At 44.0% G+C, this 17,737-nt stretch overlaps 1 protein-coding gene across 1 annotated transcript in view; it reads right to left on the bottom strand.

Moving 5' to 3' along the window:
• Positions 1–3: 3 nt before the first annotated feature.
• The window catches only part of LOC115144004 (rho GTPase-activating protein 22-like), a 40,022-nt gene continuing 22,288 nt past the window's right edge, over positions 4–17,737 (bottom strand). The window contains exons 5-11 of the mRNA XM_029684570.2: positions 12,167–12,298; positions 3,681–3,888; positions 3,280–3,412; positions 3,022–3,095; positions 2,783–2,904; positions 1,522–2,494; positions 4–1,409 (exon numbers count right to left, since the gene is read on the bottom strand). Coding sequence (XP_029540430.2) covers positions 1,187–1,409; positions 1,522–2,494; positions 2,783–2,904; positions 3,022–3,095; positions 3,280–3,412; positions 3,681–3,888; positions 12,167–12,298 — 1,865 coding nt within the window. The 3' untranslated portion in view covers positions 4–1,186. The remainder of the gene's footprint in view (positions 1,410–1,521; positions 2,495–2,782; positions 2,905–3,021; positions 3,096–3,279; positions 3,413–3,680; positions 3,889–12,166; positions 12,299–17,737) is intronic.

The following is a 17,737-nucleotide window of genomic DNA, read 5'->3' as shown; positions in this document are numbered from 1 at the left end:
AAATGACACCGGTCATCTTTATTTGCTCATATTGCCATAATGCCATTCATTACAAGTGTGTAGATTCATAATAAATAAGCACCTTCAAATCTTAATCAAAGACTATAAATATTTAACCTAAGTTTACGTTTGAGGAGAATATAAACAATAGACTCTTGTCTAAATCAGTCCAAGTCTTTCAGAACACCACCTTGTAAACGTAAGCATAGGAACAGCATATGAAAGGGGTCATCAGATAACATTAGTCATGTGATTCTTGTATGAAATGCAAAAAGAACACGAAAAAATACAGTCACATTGCCTTGAAACTAATACACATTGTCACAATATTAAAACACCATTATAGGGGACTTCAGGAACCAGATCATGTTTCGTGTTCAGGCCTCCAGACATGTCTAAACAGTAGCAACAGTTTCTAGCAACAGTTTCACCACATGCAACGCTCGCATAAGAATTATCTGGGGGAATGTATATAATTGTTATGCGTTCAAATCTATATCAATGTTTTGATAATTAATTAACACTCAATTTACAGGGCTGGCTTGATCAACAACACATTACATTCACTGAAGCATACAGTACATTCTGTTTCAACATTTTCATTCAATCAACTATTGGCACCTTACTGCAAGTAACTCTGGGGATAGTAGTGATACATTAAGGTTGAGCAATACATGAACCATTTGGACAAGCACACACCGTTTTCTTTTTTAAATTCTAAAAGTCCCTGAAGGCACAGCCGGTATACCTTTGAATTGTTTCTTTGAGGGCAGTGGTCAGCTTCATGTGCCCCAAACCGTCATGGCGGCTTCAACACTGGACCTTATAAGCAGAGTATTTGGTATTGTTGTATTTGCACATTGTGTACTGTAGTAGGCAGCATATGATTAACAAAGCCGTGATTATTGTACAGTCATAATGATAGTAGTTGACCCCTTTGTTTTACATTAAAGGTATACGGACAGAGTTGACCAGAGTAAAACCAAGGACCGAGGCTTTGTCACCAGATAGATACTCATGGTAGTCATAGGCACACTTAGAGGCCTGAGGAAAGATAGAGATGCAGCTGCCTGCGTTGGACAACATGCATTATTATTCATTGAGTCTATGTACCTCTTAGTCTCCCTTGCCAAACTCATGGCACTCGGCTGTGGGAAGAGACTATAGAAGTCTATGACCAGGGCTATTAAATGTTGCTGGTCCTTGCTCCCAGAGTCAGGTCTCCCAGAGTGGAGAAGAAGTCCTCCATTTCCCTCTCCAGGAGCCGGTTCCTGTTCTCTGCATCGTGACGGCCTCGGTCTGAGTTGCGGAGCTTGATCTCCAGCATGTGCTGCTTCTTCCTCTCCTGCTCCATCTCCTGCTCCAGGCGCTCCATCTGAGCGCACAGAGCAGCACTCGACTCCTCCAGCCTGCAGGGGGTACATACGTAGGTTGATTTACACAACTGTAGAGCCGGCTCTCCTCAATACCTGCAAGTAACCCGAGTAAGATTGTTGACTGATTTGCAGACTGCAGACTTACTTTTTGATGATGGTCTCATAGGCCACCTTCTGTTTCCTCAGCTCGTCCTTCAGACCCTCCACCAGGCTGGTAAGTACTTTGGAGCCTCCGTCAAGGTCTTCCGGCGTCAAGATGGACGGCACCAATATATTGGCTATGGTGTTCCCATTGTCACTGCAGCCTGCACTGCTAACACACAGCTCCATGGCTTCACTACTGTCATGTTCTTGCTCTGAGACCCTATCTCCAACTCTCTCCTCCTCTCGGCCTCCCATCTGGCCCTGGTGCTGGGGTAAGGCTAGCTCCTGCCACTGGCACTCCCCTGGACCCTTCCCGTTACCACAGTTAGGCCCTGAGGGCTCGCTGCCTGAGTCAGGTGCGGCGATTTCACAGGAGGAGGTGGACCAAGGCGTGCTGGTTACGCTAGGGACACTGCCCATGCTGGAGGAAGAGGTGACGTTGTCATAGGTGGACAGTCTCTGGGAAGAGCTGGTGGAGTCCCTGACACGCTCCCCCGAGGCGGTGCGCCTGTGGCTCCTCAGAGAGGACAGCCCGTTCATCAGCCAGTTTCCACTATAGGACGCGCCCACGTCAGCCGCGCAAACAGCCGGCTTGGCCTGAGGAGGGGGCCGCGGCGTGGAGGAGCCCTTGAAGGAGTACTTCCAGGAGGGAACATTCTTGGTCTGCTTGCTGGGGCTGACCACCGTCTCCCCCTTCCCCGAAGGAGCGAGTCTGAGTGGAGGGGTGGTGGCGGCGCAGAGTTTAGCATCCAAAGAAGAGGCGCTGCTGCAGGCGAGGTCCTCGTTGGGGTTGGTGGGACAGCTCTGGAGGTCCTCCTCAGAAATCCAGCCACCGATGCTGTGCTGCTGGAGCTGTTGGCCTTGGAGGGTCACCTCTGACTGGGGAACAGGGACCTCCAGCTCCCCCCTCCCTGAATACAGACGTTTATGCTCACTGATCAGTACGGTCATGAGGCTCTGGACTAGGGAGGTCCCTTTACAGGAAACAATAAAAAGGTATAAGGAACCATACTGTACAATACTTTTCTACTTTGGATTAGTATATGTTTTGTGAACCGGACATAGAGTAGATGAGTCATGAATAGATAGCATGCAATAGTAAAGTGTTTCGGTACTCTACTTTCCATAAACTGATGTACCGTATCTACTCTGCATCCTACTTCCCAACCATTTGAATTGAAAAAATATCAGGAAAGTCTCAGATGATTAATACAGTGCCTGTTAACATCAGTAGGATACAAAACGAATGAGAGTTCATATACCTTCCATAATTACCACTGGGTCCTCCATTTTAGGCCGGAGGATGTTTGGTCCAAATACAGTGGCCAGGTTCTGTACACTCATCTTGTTTTTGATTGCGTGAGACTGGACCTCATCAAGAAACCTTTAAAGAAAGGCACGGCACAGCGGAACAGAATTAGAAAGATATGAAAATGTGACTGTGATAAAACAAGATAACTGTGATCTTCTAAGGACGGGAGTTGGATGTTTGTCGACATACTTGCATATGTACTTCAGGAGATTGTAGTTGGCTGGAGGAAGATTGCTCACTTGCTTTCCCAGCTCTTGTACACCCTAAGAAGATAAGACGAGAACCTGAGAATGACATACAGTGTCTCAACAGCTCTTGTTTCTTCACACAGACATAATGTACTTGAACACTGTTTTTTATCCAATTACAGAGCAGTTTGGCTCTTTGGCTTCAGTCATAGTGTGAGTACTAACATGACAAGAACTAGTGTAGAGAAGTGTTTCTTACCACCTCCGCGTCTTTGGCCAGCAGCTGAGCACAGGCGAGGAAGTCCTCATACTTGCAGAAAGGGACGACAGGCTCAGGCAGTTCACGGAGGTAGAGCTTCAGCAGGGACGCCACCGTGTGGACGTCGGTGTTACTGCAACGGGGCACGAAATAGTTATCTAAAGTTGCCTTACTAACTATGAATCACAATATCCAAATGCTAAAGGCCTAGTGGCCTACAGTATTGTAGTGGAAGGATTTAGCGTAGGATATACAGTGTGTAGGCGTGCTGTGTATACACTATCACAGCTATCGTCAATAATTGACCACCACTACCTCTACCACCACTTCTACTTTCGGCTGAACGAATCAGCATTTATTTTGTATTCAATAACAGGAAATGTAGATGACCTTTCATCTACCTGTCAAATAGAGGCTTATCCCCACAGTCAAAGGCTTCCTGTAGATCCTTTACCAGGTTAGTCTGCCCTGACATCCGAAAGAGACCCTCCTCATCCAGACCTCGTTCCCTTATGAAGTCCACACACTGCTCCACCAGAAGAGGTGCCAGGCGATGGCCAAATTTCTTTTCATACTGGACTGTGTCCTCTAAACTCTGGCCAAATATCCCTGCAGGCAAGAAAAACGTATTACATACTCTATTTCAGTATTTAACAATGGTTGTCATTCATTACCATAATAAAATGCCAAACCAATGGAAAGTTATGTTCAGGAATACCAAAATGGAGCATCTCAACATTCAGTAGTTGGATGAACAAGTCAACACAAAATGCAAATCAAAATATAGCTGCGAGCAGCAATGAACGGGGTTCACAGGATGACAGAAAGGAGATCAGTTGGATAACAAAGCAAGCACTCTATCATGTGGGAACGTTGTTCCTTTATGTGCAATAAGTGAAAGCATTACCATGTTTATCTCTCAAAACCACAAAGATGACGCAAGTGAAGTTTAGTCTAGTGTTGTATCTTTGAATTCAGCAGGTAATCCTTCTTAAAGTCATTACTTAATTTATTGAGTTCATAAACCAATTCTGGGATTAATTTGACTAATGGTTTATGTTAAGATTTGGGAAATGTTTTCAACGTTCAACCTTTCAACGTTCAAAATGTTGTATCAAGACTGACCCAAATATGGTTTATTAAGAACTTTGCATGTTCAAAACTGTATACTCTCCTCAAACAATAGTATTATATTCTTTCACTGTAATAGCTACTGTAAATTGGACAGTGCAGTTAGATTAACAAGAATTTCAATATCAGATATGTCTATGTCCCGGGAAATTTTCTTGTTACTTACAACCTCATGCTAATCGTATTAGCTTACGTTAGCTCAACAGTCCTGTGGAAAGGACACCAATCCCGAAGAAGTTGAGTATCGACGCATAGCGAATCGAAGGAGTTGGAGGTTCATTTAAAAAACTCTAGTCTGCGCTCCACTTTGTGGAGGAATTGAGGTACTTGGAATGGGCCAATACAGAAAATGCCCATAGGTCTCACCTACCGTATATAATCTTGCTGTTATCAGCAATTTCTTGTATATCCTCCAATTGTAGGTCCTCTTGACATTAATTAGATATGGGCTAAAGAAGTTCTCTTCGTCATTGCATGCTCCTTCCAAAATGTAATGTATGAAGCCACAAGTAGCCTACCGACTACACAGGAGGTTGGTGGCACCTTGGGGAGGACGGGCTCGTGGTAAAGGCTGGAGCAGAATCCGTGGAAAGGAATAAATACATCAAACACATGGTTGGATGCCATTCCATTCGCTCAGCCATTCCAGACATTATTATGAGCTGTCCTTCCCTAAGCAGCCTCCACTGACTGACTACAATAGCGTGCCTCCCTTCCAGTTCCAGTGTCGGATAGGTTTAAAGTTACGGCTACACTCTAAAACCAAAAGGTTCCTGGAGATTCCTTTAGATGTTCTTCAAATTGAAACTGTGGAGGAACCCCTATAAGTTCTTCAAAGAACCCCCTTTTAATGGATCCTCAAAGAACCTTTGGGGTTCATTTTTGAGCTACCCCCTTCCCATGTAATTATTATGAATAATAGCAATACGCATAACAATTACATCAATAACACAATATGTTAGTTCTCAGTATTTATTAAGATTTTAGTGGCAAAGCAGAATTGAAAAAATCCAAATATGAGGTAAACTCCCAGCAGAACCCCAAGTCCAATGGGTATATCCTCTGGCGTGTTGATGTTCTGCGTATCCACAGCCAGAATAATTTTGCGGGCCATTTTCAATGCCAAGAACCCTAAGGTTCTTCAAAAAAAACATTGAGGATCTTAGAACAACCCTCATTTTTTAGAATGTATGATATGAAAGCATGGATGTCAGTTAGACATGCTGTGATCCTTCTATTTTGAACATCCTCTGTGTAATGTAATATCTGGATATCCAGCTGCCTCCACACACCCTAGCCTATATTTCATGAAGTGCTTTGAGAGGCTGGTTATGGCACACATCAACTCCATCATCCCAGACACCCTAGACCCACTCCAATTTTCATACCGCCCTAACAGATCCATAGATGACCCAATCTGAATTGCACTCCACACTGCCCTCACACAACTAGATAAGAGCAACAACTACGTGAGAATGCTGTTCATTGACTGAAGCTCAACGTTCAACACCATTGTCCCCTCCAAGCTCATCACCAAGCTTAGGACCCTGGGACTGAACATCTCCTTCTGCAACTGGACCCTGGACTTCCTGAAGGGAACATCACCTCGGTCACACTGACTCTCAACACAGGGGTGTGTGCTTAGTCCCCTCCTGTACTCCCTGTGTATCCACGACTCCAACACCATAATCAAGTTTGCTGATGACACGATGGCGGTAGGCCTGATCAGCGGCGACGATGAGACAGCCTACAGGGAGGAGGTCAGTGACCTGGCACTGTGTTGCCAGAACAACAACCTCTCCCTCAATGTAGGTAAGACCAAGGAGCTGATCGTGGACTACAGAAAACAGGGGGAGCACGCCCCCATCCACATCGATGGGGCTGCAGTGGATCGGGTTGAAGCTTCAAGTTCCTCGGTGTCCAAATCACGAAGGACTTAAAATGTTACACACACACTATTCTGCCCTTGAGTTGCGTTCCCATGCAAAACTAGACAGATAGCTAACAACTAAGTCTTCAATAAAACTCCCAAGGCGTGACTTTTCTTGAATGAATATATTGAAAACGTTTATGTTGTGAAACTGCAAAATACAGAAAAGAATATACTTTAGTGTTCAATTCACACCGACATACTGTAGCTGTACATTTGAAGTTGCATAAATACAAAGCACGCGCTAAGGTACCATGCATCTGGCATGATGCCAAACCATATAGCTAATTGTTAACCATATGGTAATTGCTCCTTTCATTACTCTAATAATGTATAACCATCTATGTAGAATAACAAAGCATATTACACTAGAAACAGTAACAAAACTACAGTATTGTATATTTTACAATTCGTTTGCATGACGCATGAGCAAAGTAATACAGCTAACGACATACACAAAAGGCATTGCAATTTGTGAGTAAATGCAACCAACATTGATATGTAAGAAACTCTATCAATAACAAGATTATCATCATTAGCTAAATGCTTGAATCGAATTTACAAACAAATATTTTTCCAAGGCTGATTCGTGACAAGAAATAACTACATTGAAAGACCTGCACCGTAGCGTTGTTTGTAGCTGCTTCTATGCGTGCAAAACAAATTCTGAACTTCCCGTTTGCGTTGTCTTTCTAAGTACCAGAAAGCGCCACTAGGGGGCAAATAACACCATTGAACACAATGAAAATCCAATTTAACCATTGTAATAAAATAATCTGTTACCTTCTAACAGGATGGCAGCACACTCCCCGCCTGGTATAATGAAATTGTGCCACTATTAAATAAAACATATCAAGAAACAAATAATGTCCTTTCTATTTTTATCTTTTGTCTCTAAGATGCTTCAGAAAGAAGAACAACAATCTCTGAGATTGTTCTCAGAAACACCTTAGCAGCTCCTTGCTTGACAATTTTTAGTTCTACTTTCCTAACCTTTTTGTCAGTACTGGGAAAGGTTTTTACCACAAGCCCGACTGGCCAGTCATTTCTGTGAGCCTGACTGTCTTTCAATAAGACAACATCTCCCACTTTTACATTTGGCTTTTCTGCTGTCCATTTTCTGCGTCTCTGCAGCGTTGTCAGGTACTCCTGTCTCCACCTTTTCCAAAAGGTGTCAGCGAGACACTGGACTTGCTTCCACGGTTTCCATTTCTCATCTTTTTCTGTTGGAAGAGGGACATCCCACTCACTCTGATCAGAAGAGAGTTCTCTGATTAAGGCTTTACCTTGCATTGTTATTGGAGCCACGAACCCAAGGGGGTCATAAAGACTATTCACTGTGGACAGGATGCCTCTCCGCGTAAAAGGCTTCTCATTGTGGGACACCTGGAATGAGAAGCTGTCTGTTTCCAGGTTCCAAGAAAGTCCCAGACTCCGTTGAAAGGGGAGAGGATCCACTCCTAGGTCCAGATCTTTTAAGTCTTTCGCACGGTCCTCCATAGGGAAGGCTTCCATAACTGTTTTGCTATTGGATGCAATCTTGTGTAGTTTCATGTTGGACTCCGCCAACATTGCTTGTGTTTTTCTTAGAATGTTGACAGCTTCTTCTGTAGTAGCTACTGATGTCAGACCATCATCGACGTAGAAGTTCCTCACTACATATTGCTTGGGTTCTGACCCGTGTTCCTTCTCACCCTGTAGCGCTGCTCGTCTCATGCAGTAGATGGCTACGGCTGGTGAAGGGCTGTTCCCAAATACATGGACTTTCATCCTGTACTCAGTTATGTTTCTATCTGGGTTGTTGTCTTCATACCAGAGAAACCTTAAGTAATCTCTGTGATCCTCACGTACACCAAAACAGTAAAACATTTGTTGCACATCTGCTGTTAGTGCAATGCAATCCTTGCGGAAACGCATTAGGACACCCAAGAGTGTGTTGTTTAAGTCTGGACCACTGAGCAGAACATCGTTAAGTGACACGCCTTGACACTTAGCACTGGAGTCAAATACTACTCGTATTTGTTCAGGCTTTTGTGGATGGTAAACACCAAATATGGGCAGATACCAACGTTCTTTGTCTCCCTCTAGTGGCTGTGAAGGTTCGGCTTGGTCGTTATCCAGCATCTTTTGCATGAAGTCAATAAAATGACGCTTCATGTCAGGCTTTTTGTCTAAAGTCCTGCGAAGTGATGTGAGACGGTTCATGGCCTGCTCCCTGTTATTAGGAAGGCGACGTCTATTGGGGCGAAAGGGTAGTGGAGCCACCCAGTTGTTTCCATCATCCTGGAAAACCTGTTTGTCCATAATGTCCAAGAAGGCTTTGTCCTCCACTGATGGTGCTGGTTTATCATCGTCTTGTGTTTTGTCGAACACGGAACATCCCAGGCTGTCTGTGTTCACAGTTGTGATTGGATCTCTCGAGTGCACTGTAGAGGGAGAGATGTGTTTCTGAGCTACGCTGTTGTAGTTCTCTTTTACCTGGATGATGTCAGGGCAAGGGCTCAGATAGGATGTGCGACCATTTTGAAGTATGTTTGTCCTGAACACGTTAACATTGGCTGGTCGGTGAGCCGTTCCCAGACAGACCTCACCCACAATGACCCACCCGAGGTCGAGTCGCTGTGCATAAGGAGTGTCGTGGGGCCCATTGATTTGCTCTCGTACCTTGTGTACCCTTAAGATGTCTCGTCCTAAGAGCAGGAGGATGGGAGCGTCTGGGTCCACAGCTGGAATTCTGTCCATAACTGGTTGCAGATGGGGATGATGATACGCAATGTCGGGGGAGGGAATCTCCATCCTATCGTCTGGCATCATTTCACACTCTATCAGAGTAGGGAGAGTGAGCTGCATGTGTCCATCTATAGACTCCACCATGAAGTTCACGGCTCTCCTGCCTGAAGTCTCTGTTACCCCAGAACACGTCTTCATGGTGTATGGAGCAGAGTTGTCATTGATGTTGAAGAGACTGAAAAACTCTGTCTTGGCCAGAGATTTGTTACTCTGTTCATCAAGCACTACATACATTTTGACAGCTTTCTCTCTTTTCCCAGCCGGATAAGCTTTGACTAAGCATATTTTTGAACATGATCTTGGATTGACTGCCTCACCACAGATCTCTGTACACTTTGAGGTGACAGATAGAAGAGCATCGTCACCTTGCTCCCTGCCATTATCTGTCTCTGCTGTAGCGGTGTATGTATTTGTAGGGGCTGGGCCTGGATGCAGAGCAGCAAGATGCCTGTCGCTGTCGCACTCAGAGCACTTGATTGAAACCTTAGTCTTTAGCTCTGTGCTGAGTTGACCCACAACATCGGAAACAAATGCCATTGTCTTTGAGATATGATTTGCGCTCATCTAGAGTTTTGTATCTAAACCCACAACACTTTTTAAGAGGATGAGACTTGTTATGTATTGGGCAGTGACGGTCAGGGTTTTCAACCTTTGTCTTACTGGGTTTGGTTTGGTGGTCTGAGGCCTCAGATGACACATCTGTCTTGTATACAGTCACAGGTTTCTTGCTGCTGTACCTGGCAGGTTTCTCACTTTTCATGGACACCTGGTTAGTTGAGGTGTAGAGGGTGAAGCTGGGGTCATTTCTAATTTTCGCCTGGTTCCTGATGAATCTCGAGAAGAACGAGAATGGTGGGAATGCTACCCGATAGTCCTCCTTATATTTGGATCCCTGTGCTATCCATTTTTCTTGTAAACTGAATGGAAGTTTCTCTACAATAGGGTTTACCCCCCGAGATGTGTCCAGATAAGCGAGGCCTGGAAGGTACCCTTCTATTTTAGCACACTCCAATTCGAGAATAATGTCACCTAGTTCTCTTAGTTTGTGATTGTCTTTGTTAGCCAGTTTTGGAAAATCATCCATTTTCTTCAACAGTGCATTCTCGATCACTTCGGGTGTACCATAGCACTCTTCTAGTCGTTGCCAGACCATGTTAAGTCCTGCTGTTGCGTTGAAAATATGGACAGATCTAATTCTGTTTGCTTGCTCAGACGACTCTGCCCCTAGCCACTTGGTAATTAGATCTAACTCTTCCCTGGCTGATAAATTCAAGTCTCTGGTCGCATTGAGAAAGGATGCTTTCCATGCCCAATAATTTTCAGGGCGATCATCAAACTTCAGGAGTCCTGAACTCACCATCTCACGTCGTAAGAGGTACTTGATGAAGTCTGGTGCCACTTGTGACTCAGGGAAGTTGTGTGTGTGTGACTGGAAATGGGCTTGCTTTCCATTTCCACCATGCTGCTGTTCATTTCTTTTCAACGGAGAGTCTCTGCTCATGTTCTGTTGTTTGCTACTTACTGGATTATGGCATGTAGCTGGGTCAACACTAACCTCTTGTTTCTCCACTTCAAATGGAAGTTCAGCAAAGTAGGGCCTAGCATGTTGTTGCACATACTCACTTGTACGTTGGACTGGACTTAAGGGCTGTGTCCCGGTGTCTAGTTCTTTGCGAAGCTCTCTGCGTTCTGATCCTACAACTTCTTCAAAGGCTGCAGCTTCAGCCAACGCAGCAGCAGCTGTTCTGCTCACACACACGCACATTTTTGGAGAAGGCGCAACAACGCCTCTTCCCCTCAGGAGGTTAGAATTTTTTTTGGCATGGCCCCTCAAATCCTCAAAAAGTTCTACAGCTGTACCATTGAGAGTATCTTGACTGGCTGCATCACGGTTTGGTATGGCAATAGCACCACCCTTGATCGCATGGCGCTACAGAGAGGGTGGGAACAGCACAGTATATTACTGGGGCTGAGCTCCTTGCCATCCAGGACCTCTATATCAGTTGATATGAAAGGAAGGCCAGTAAATCATTTAAGACTCCAGCCACGCAAAGACTGTTCTCTCTGCTTCTGCGTGACAAGCGGTACCGCTGGACCAAGTCTGGCACCAACAGGATCCTGAACAGCTTCTATCCCCAAGCCATAAGACTGCTAAATAGCTAACTAAATAGCTAACTAAACGGCTACACGGACTATCTGAGTAGACCGTTGTATTTTACTTGATTAAAAATGTTGCACTGTCTCTATGCACACTCACAGGACCCTACACACTCACATACTGTACATGGACACTCCAACACACACACACACACAAACACTCACTCCCATCATTTGATCACACACACATAATATGCACATGCATTTTTACTGACTCTACATACACCCACTCAATCATCACGCTGCTGCTACGTTGCTTATCATATATCCTGATGCCTGGTCACCTTACCCCTTTACATGTCTACCTCGATCACTCCAGCATCCCTGCACATTGTAAATATGGTACTGAAACCGACCCTGTATATAGTACGCTTTCTTACTTTCTCGTGTTTTTGTTCTACCCTGTTATTCTTAGTATTACATTGTTATTGATTACTGCATTGTTGGGTTTAGAGCTTTCCAGGAAGACATTTCACTGTACCTGCGCACGTGATATTAAAACTTGAAACTTCTGCATACACGTCAAGTACAGTAGCCTACAGTAGACTAGCCTTTCAGTGCAATGTTCGGAGCTGAACAGAGTGTAATGACACACTAGTCAGGAAATAAAGACTCTGAAAGGACCCGTTCCGTCTGTTCTGAACATACTGTACGCCATGCAACGATTTTCTGTCTGTCAAACCTTCTGACCCCTACAGCACATGTCAAAAAAACCTTTGAGTGACATAAAGAGCATAATGTGACCCTTGGAAAAAATATGCTTTCACTGAGCATTAGATAAGTGCAGCGGTTTTCCTTCTAGCCTGGTAAAACCAGACTGAACACTGCGAAACAACGGTGAAACATAGCAACATCACTTTGACTGCCAGCATAGCTTACCTCCTCCAAAGGGTGCCCAGATGACCCGTCGTATGGCCTTGACCCAGTCATCCATGTCACTCTGGGAGTTGGCCAAGAGCAGAATGGCCTCATGACTGATAGCAGCTCGGTCCTTTTCTCCTCCTGTACCACCTGAGAGAGAGAACGAGTAAGAGAGAGAGAGAGAGAGAGAGAGAATGAGAGAGAGAGAGAGAGAGAGAGAGAGAGAGACGAGAGAGAGAGAGAGAGAGAGAACGAGAACGAGAGAGAGAGAACGAGAGAGAGAGAGATATGAGTCGAATGCATCTTTGAAAGTTAATAGGTTGGCAGACTAATCTGGGGGAAAAGTGGTCTGAGGTTAATGAAAGGTTGATGAGTCCAGCTACTTCAATATCAGATATAGTAGCACACATGTAGAGAACAGGTCACCTTTAAGTGATTCATCAGATATCATTCTTTAGGTGTGATTTTACAGGGATCCAGTAATCCATGTAGTGATATCTCTCGCCATGTTAGGACATGCCATTTAGCTTTGGGGAAGGTAAACCAAATGTAAACAGTGGTGCCATAAAGCTAAGTGCCTTTGTCACCCAGCTCAGCAAACTCACACCACTGTGATTATCACTTAGCAGCCCAGTCACATTGACTGCTTTGGGCTCTGTGTACTCATGTGACCCTTAGATACAGGTTTGCAGTCTATAGCTGAAATGCTTTAGTCATCATTACTTTTATCCTTATTACCATATGCAGTCATCGTATTCAGTCAGTACTTCATATACCTAAAAGTATGTTAATGGAGTAGATATACTTCCTGTCTATGCATCCATTGTATATTACTACTGTATATTCTCGGAATCAGTTGAAACCTCCCTATGCGAGTACAAAATAATGCTATATATTGCCTTCATAAAATATTAAATGATGATTTTATCATTTGACTGGTGGCATGTTGCCTCTGTCAAGATATACTGTATTTCCCACTTGTCTTCTGCTTCAAAACATCTTACTCATACACCAGACACGCAGAAAGCAATAGCGCTTGGCTGCTGCCATCTGATATGAACTTCAAAACAAACAAAAAAAGATTAAAGGGACTCCAATTGTAGGAGAGAATCACATCATTCACAAAGAAAACAACACCTTCTACTATCTTGTACCAAACATCTGTATTGGCTACTTTCGGTTCCAAACATAGCACCTTCCATTAACTTGAAAGGTTGAAAGTGTTCAAATTGTTACAGGTTCAAAAGCACTTCTTCAAGAAGCTGTTCCTTTATGTGATCTGATAGGAAAGATAAAGCTCTTCGGTCCTAGTTCCTGTCATCAATAACAGTGTAAACCAAGTGGATCCCTTTCCGCCAGGCCACCGGAAAAGAGAGAAATCAAGCGAGTGATAAAGATGCCCTGCTGACGCAGACATAAAGGAGCCTGAACACAGTCAATGTTTCGTCTTCCAGCCCACCGCCAGCAGACTGTCAAAAAGAGAGGAAAATATGAAAAACCTGTCTGAGGAAAGAAAGTGCAAAGATGTCAAATCAAATCAAATGTTATGTGTCACATGAAATGCTTACTTACAAGCCCTTAGCAAACAACGCAGTTTTAACAAATAAGAGTTTCCGAAAATATTTACTGAATACACAAAAGTTTTTAAAAAAATGGTATATTAATTTATGTACATATACAGTGGGGAGAACAAGTATTTGATACACTGCCGATTTTGCAGGTTTTCCCACTTACAAAGCATGTAGAGGTCTGTAATTTTTATCATAGGTACACTTCAACTGTGAGAGACGGAATCTAAAACAAAAATCCAGAAAATCACATTGTATGATTTTTAAGTAATTCATTTGCATTTTATTGCATGACATAAGTATTTGATACATCAGAAAAGCAGAACTTAATATTTGGTACAGAAACCTTTGTTTGCAATTACAGAGATCATACGTTTCCTGTAGTTCTTGACCAGGTTTACACACACTGCAGCAGGGATTTTGGCCCACTCCTCCATACAGACCTTCTCCAGATCCTTCAGGTTTCGGGGCTGTCGCTGGGCAATACAGACTTTCAGCACCCTTCAAAGATTTTCTATTGGGTTTAGGTCTGGAGACTGGCTAGGCCACTCCAGGACCTTGAGATGCTTCTTACGGAGCCCTCCTTAGTTGCCCTGGCTGTGTGTTTCGGGTTGTTGTCATGCTGGAAGACCCAGCCCCGACCCATCTTCAATGCTCTTACTGAGGGAAGGAGGTTGTTGGCCAAGATCTCGCGATACATGGCCCCATCCATCCTCCCCTCAATACGGTGCAGTCGTCCTGTCCCCTTTGCAGAAAAGCATCCCCAAAGAATGATGTTTCCACCTCCATGCTTCACGGTTGGGATGGTGTTCTTGGGGTTGTACTCATCCTTCTTCTTCCTCCAAACACGGCGAGTGGAGTTTAGACCAAAAAGCTCTATTTTTGTCTCATCAGACCACATGACCTTGTCCCATTCCTCCTCTGGATCATCCAGATGGTCATTGGCAAACTTCAGATGGGCCTGGAAATGCGCTGGCTTGAGCAGGGGGACCTTGCGTGCGCTGCAGGATTTTAATCCATGACGGCGTAGTGTGTTACTAATGGTTTTCTTTGAGACTGTGGTCCCAGCTCTCTTCAGGTCATTGACCAGGTCCTGCCGTGTAGTTCTGGGCTAATCCCTCACCTTCCTCATGATCATTGATGCCCCACGAGGTGAGATCTAGCATTGAGCCCCAGACCGAGGGTGATTGACCGTCATCTTGAACTTCTTCCATTTTCTAATAATTGCACCAACAGTTGTTGCCTTCTCACCAAGCTGCTTGCCTATTGTCCAGTAGCCCATCCCAGCCTTGTGCAGGTCTACAATTGTATCCTTGATGTCCTTACACAGCTCTCTGGTCTTGGCCATTGTGGAGAGGTTGGAGTCTGTTTGATTGAGTGTGTGGACAGGTGTCTTTTATACAGGTAACGAGTTCAAACAGGTGCAGTTAACACAGGTAATGAGTGGAGAACAGGAGGGATTCTTAAAGAAAAACTAACAGGTCTCTGAGAGCTGGAATTCTTACTGGTTGGTAGGCGATCAAATACTTATGTCATGCAATAAAATGCAAATGAATTACTTAAAAATCATACAATGAAGCCTCCCGGGTGGCGCAGTGGTTAAGGGTGCTGTACTGTAGTGCCAGCTGTGCCACCAGAGACTCTGGGTTTGCGCCCAGGTTCTGTCGTAACCGGCCGCGACCGAGGGGTTTGTGGGGCGACGCACAATTGGCCTAGCATCGTCTGGGTTAGGGAGGGGTTGTCCGGTAGGGATATCCTTGTCTAAGGTTGCCAGGTGCACAGTGTTTCCTCCGACACATTGGTGCGGCTGGCTTCTGGGTTGGATGTGCGTTGTGTTAAGAAGCAGTGCGGCTTGGTTGGGTTGTGTTTCGGAGGACGCATGACTGTCAACCTCCCGCTCTCCTGAGCCCGTACGGGAGTTGTAGCGATGAGACAAGATTTTAGCTACTAAACAATTGGGGAGAAAAAGGGGTAAAACTTAAAAACAAAAATATTCATACAATGTGATTTTCTGGATTTTTGTTTTAGATTCCGTCTCTCACAGTTGAAGTGTACCTATGATAAAAATTACAGACCTCTACATGCTTTGTAAGTAGGAAAAACTGCAAAATCAGCAGTGTATCAAATACTTGTTCTCCCTACTATATATATATACACACACACAGGGGGTCCTGAGTCAATATGATTTGGAATCAATTAAGATAATCCAGAGCTCTGGGATTTAATGCAAGTCTCACTCCTACTGAGCACATTAAAGGGCTGATATTTTGATTAGGACTCTTCACGTTCCACAGAAAACTGCAGTGAAGGTCATTTTTGATGATAATGATTCCCTCTGGTCGGTAAATGTCAGACTGCCCACTGTGCTTGTGGATGGATGGATCCTTAGTGGAAGAGAGGGGAGATAAGGGATGAGTTTTACTGTGAAAATATGTTTCTTCTTATATGGGTGCAGTTGTGTAAAGTACATAAGTAATAAATACTTTGAAGTACTACTTAAGTATTTTTTGGGGGGTATCTGTACTTTAATATGTATGTTTTAGTTTTACTCCACTACATTCCTAAAGAAAATATGTACTTTGTACTCCATTACATTTTCCCTGACACCCAAAGTACCAGTTACATTTAGAATGCTCAGGCAGGACAGCAATATGGTCAAAATTCACACACATATCGATATAACTCGTTGTCATCAGTGTAGGCTACTGCGGACAGTTTCCATGTGGTTGATACCACACAATTGACTCCATTCCAGCCATTATCATGAGCTGTCCTCTCCTCAGCAACCTCCGCTGGTTGTCATCCCCACCGTGTCTGAACTGGCGGACACACTAAACACAAATACTGAATTTGTAAATGATGTCTGAGTTGGAATGAGCCCCTGCAGTATGACAATTGAGTGATTTTACATCACTGTACATTTCCAAACAGATCATTTAAGACTTTTGCTCAAGTAGTATTTTACTGGGTGACTTTCCCTTTTACTTGAGTCATTTTCTATTAAGGTATCTATTTTACTCAAGTATGACAATTGAGTTCTTGCTCCGCCACTGACTGTGTGAACATAGTTAAGTGACTGGGAGGTGCAGACACCTGCAGTTAGTGATAAGCAGCGGTGTTGTGTGTCTTTGTGTGTGTGGCCACTGACTGTGTGAATAATGGTCCAGATGATTGTTCTGAGGATTGGGAATTGATTCACTCCTGCTGACCTTTGACCTTTGTGCAGGGGTGTTTATGAAGTGCAGCACACCTGTTGTGTATAATGTTTCCCAAATAACTGTGTGTAGGGTCACCATGGAGAGGGAACATCACAATAATTCCGGCATATACTACGTTTCTTTTTAAATGGATTATAGTATGTACATTTTGTAATAAAACATGTCCTCTGGAGCAGCTATGATTGGTTGTAGAACATGATATTGTTTTCTACCAACCTTTGTTGGATAATCAGAAAAGCTTGCCCTTCAAAAGAAAGGAAGGACTCTTCACAAAACCTGAATGCAGTACGTCATACAACAACAGAACACCACTACCAACAAAATAAAAACATTTTTTTTTTGCCACTCTAGCTCCCCTACAAAGTAAACCTTTTGTTGTGGTATGGCATACTGGATTATGGACAAAACAAGTGAAATCGACAACAGACAGATGAGCATCATTTAGCCCATAGCTGTTCAATATAATTACAGTACATTACATGTACTCAAATGACAATCATTTACAATATAACTCTAAAAAGGTAGCTAGCTTTACCTTGCAGGTGTTCCTGTTTGAGCCTGGTGGGCTTACAGCAGGCCAGCCTCATTCCCATGATTCACTGAGGGGAGCTGGCAGTGCTACAGCTGGGGCATGAATAGGGTACGTGCTGCCCTCCTGGAGGTTGTGTATCCTTATCCACACGCAGGTACTACTGGGCAGGCGGTGCCAGTGAGGCATGCTCAATGCCAGGAAAAACAAGCCCCGAAAACAAGTCCCACTTCTACCTGTTCTTCATTTATAGATTCTCTCATTCACTAACATT

The sequence above is a fragment of the Oncorhynchus nerka genome, linkage group LG16, assembly GCF_034236695.1.
Source record: "Oncorhynchus nerka isolate Pitt River linkage group LG16, Oner_Uvic_2.0, whole genome shotgun sequence".
Classification (NCBI taxonomy): domain Eukaryota; kingdom Metazoa; phylum Chordata; class Actinopteri; order Salmoniformes; family Salmonidae; genus Oncorhynchus; species Oncorhynchus nerka.
This window is presented reverse-complemented; position numbering and strand designations above follow the sequence as displayed.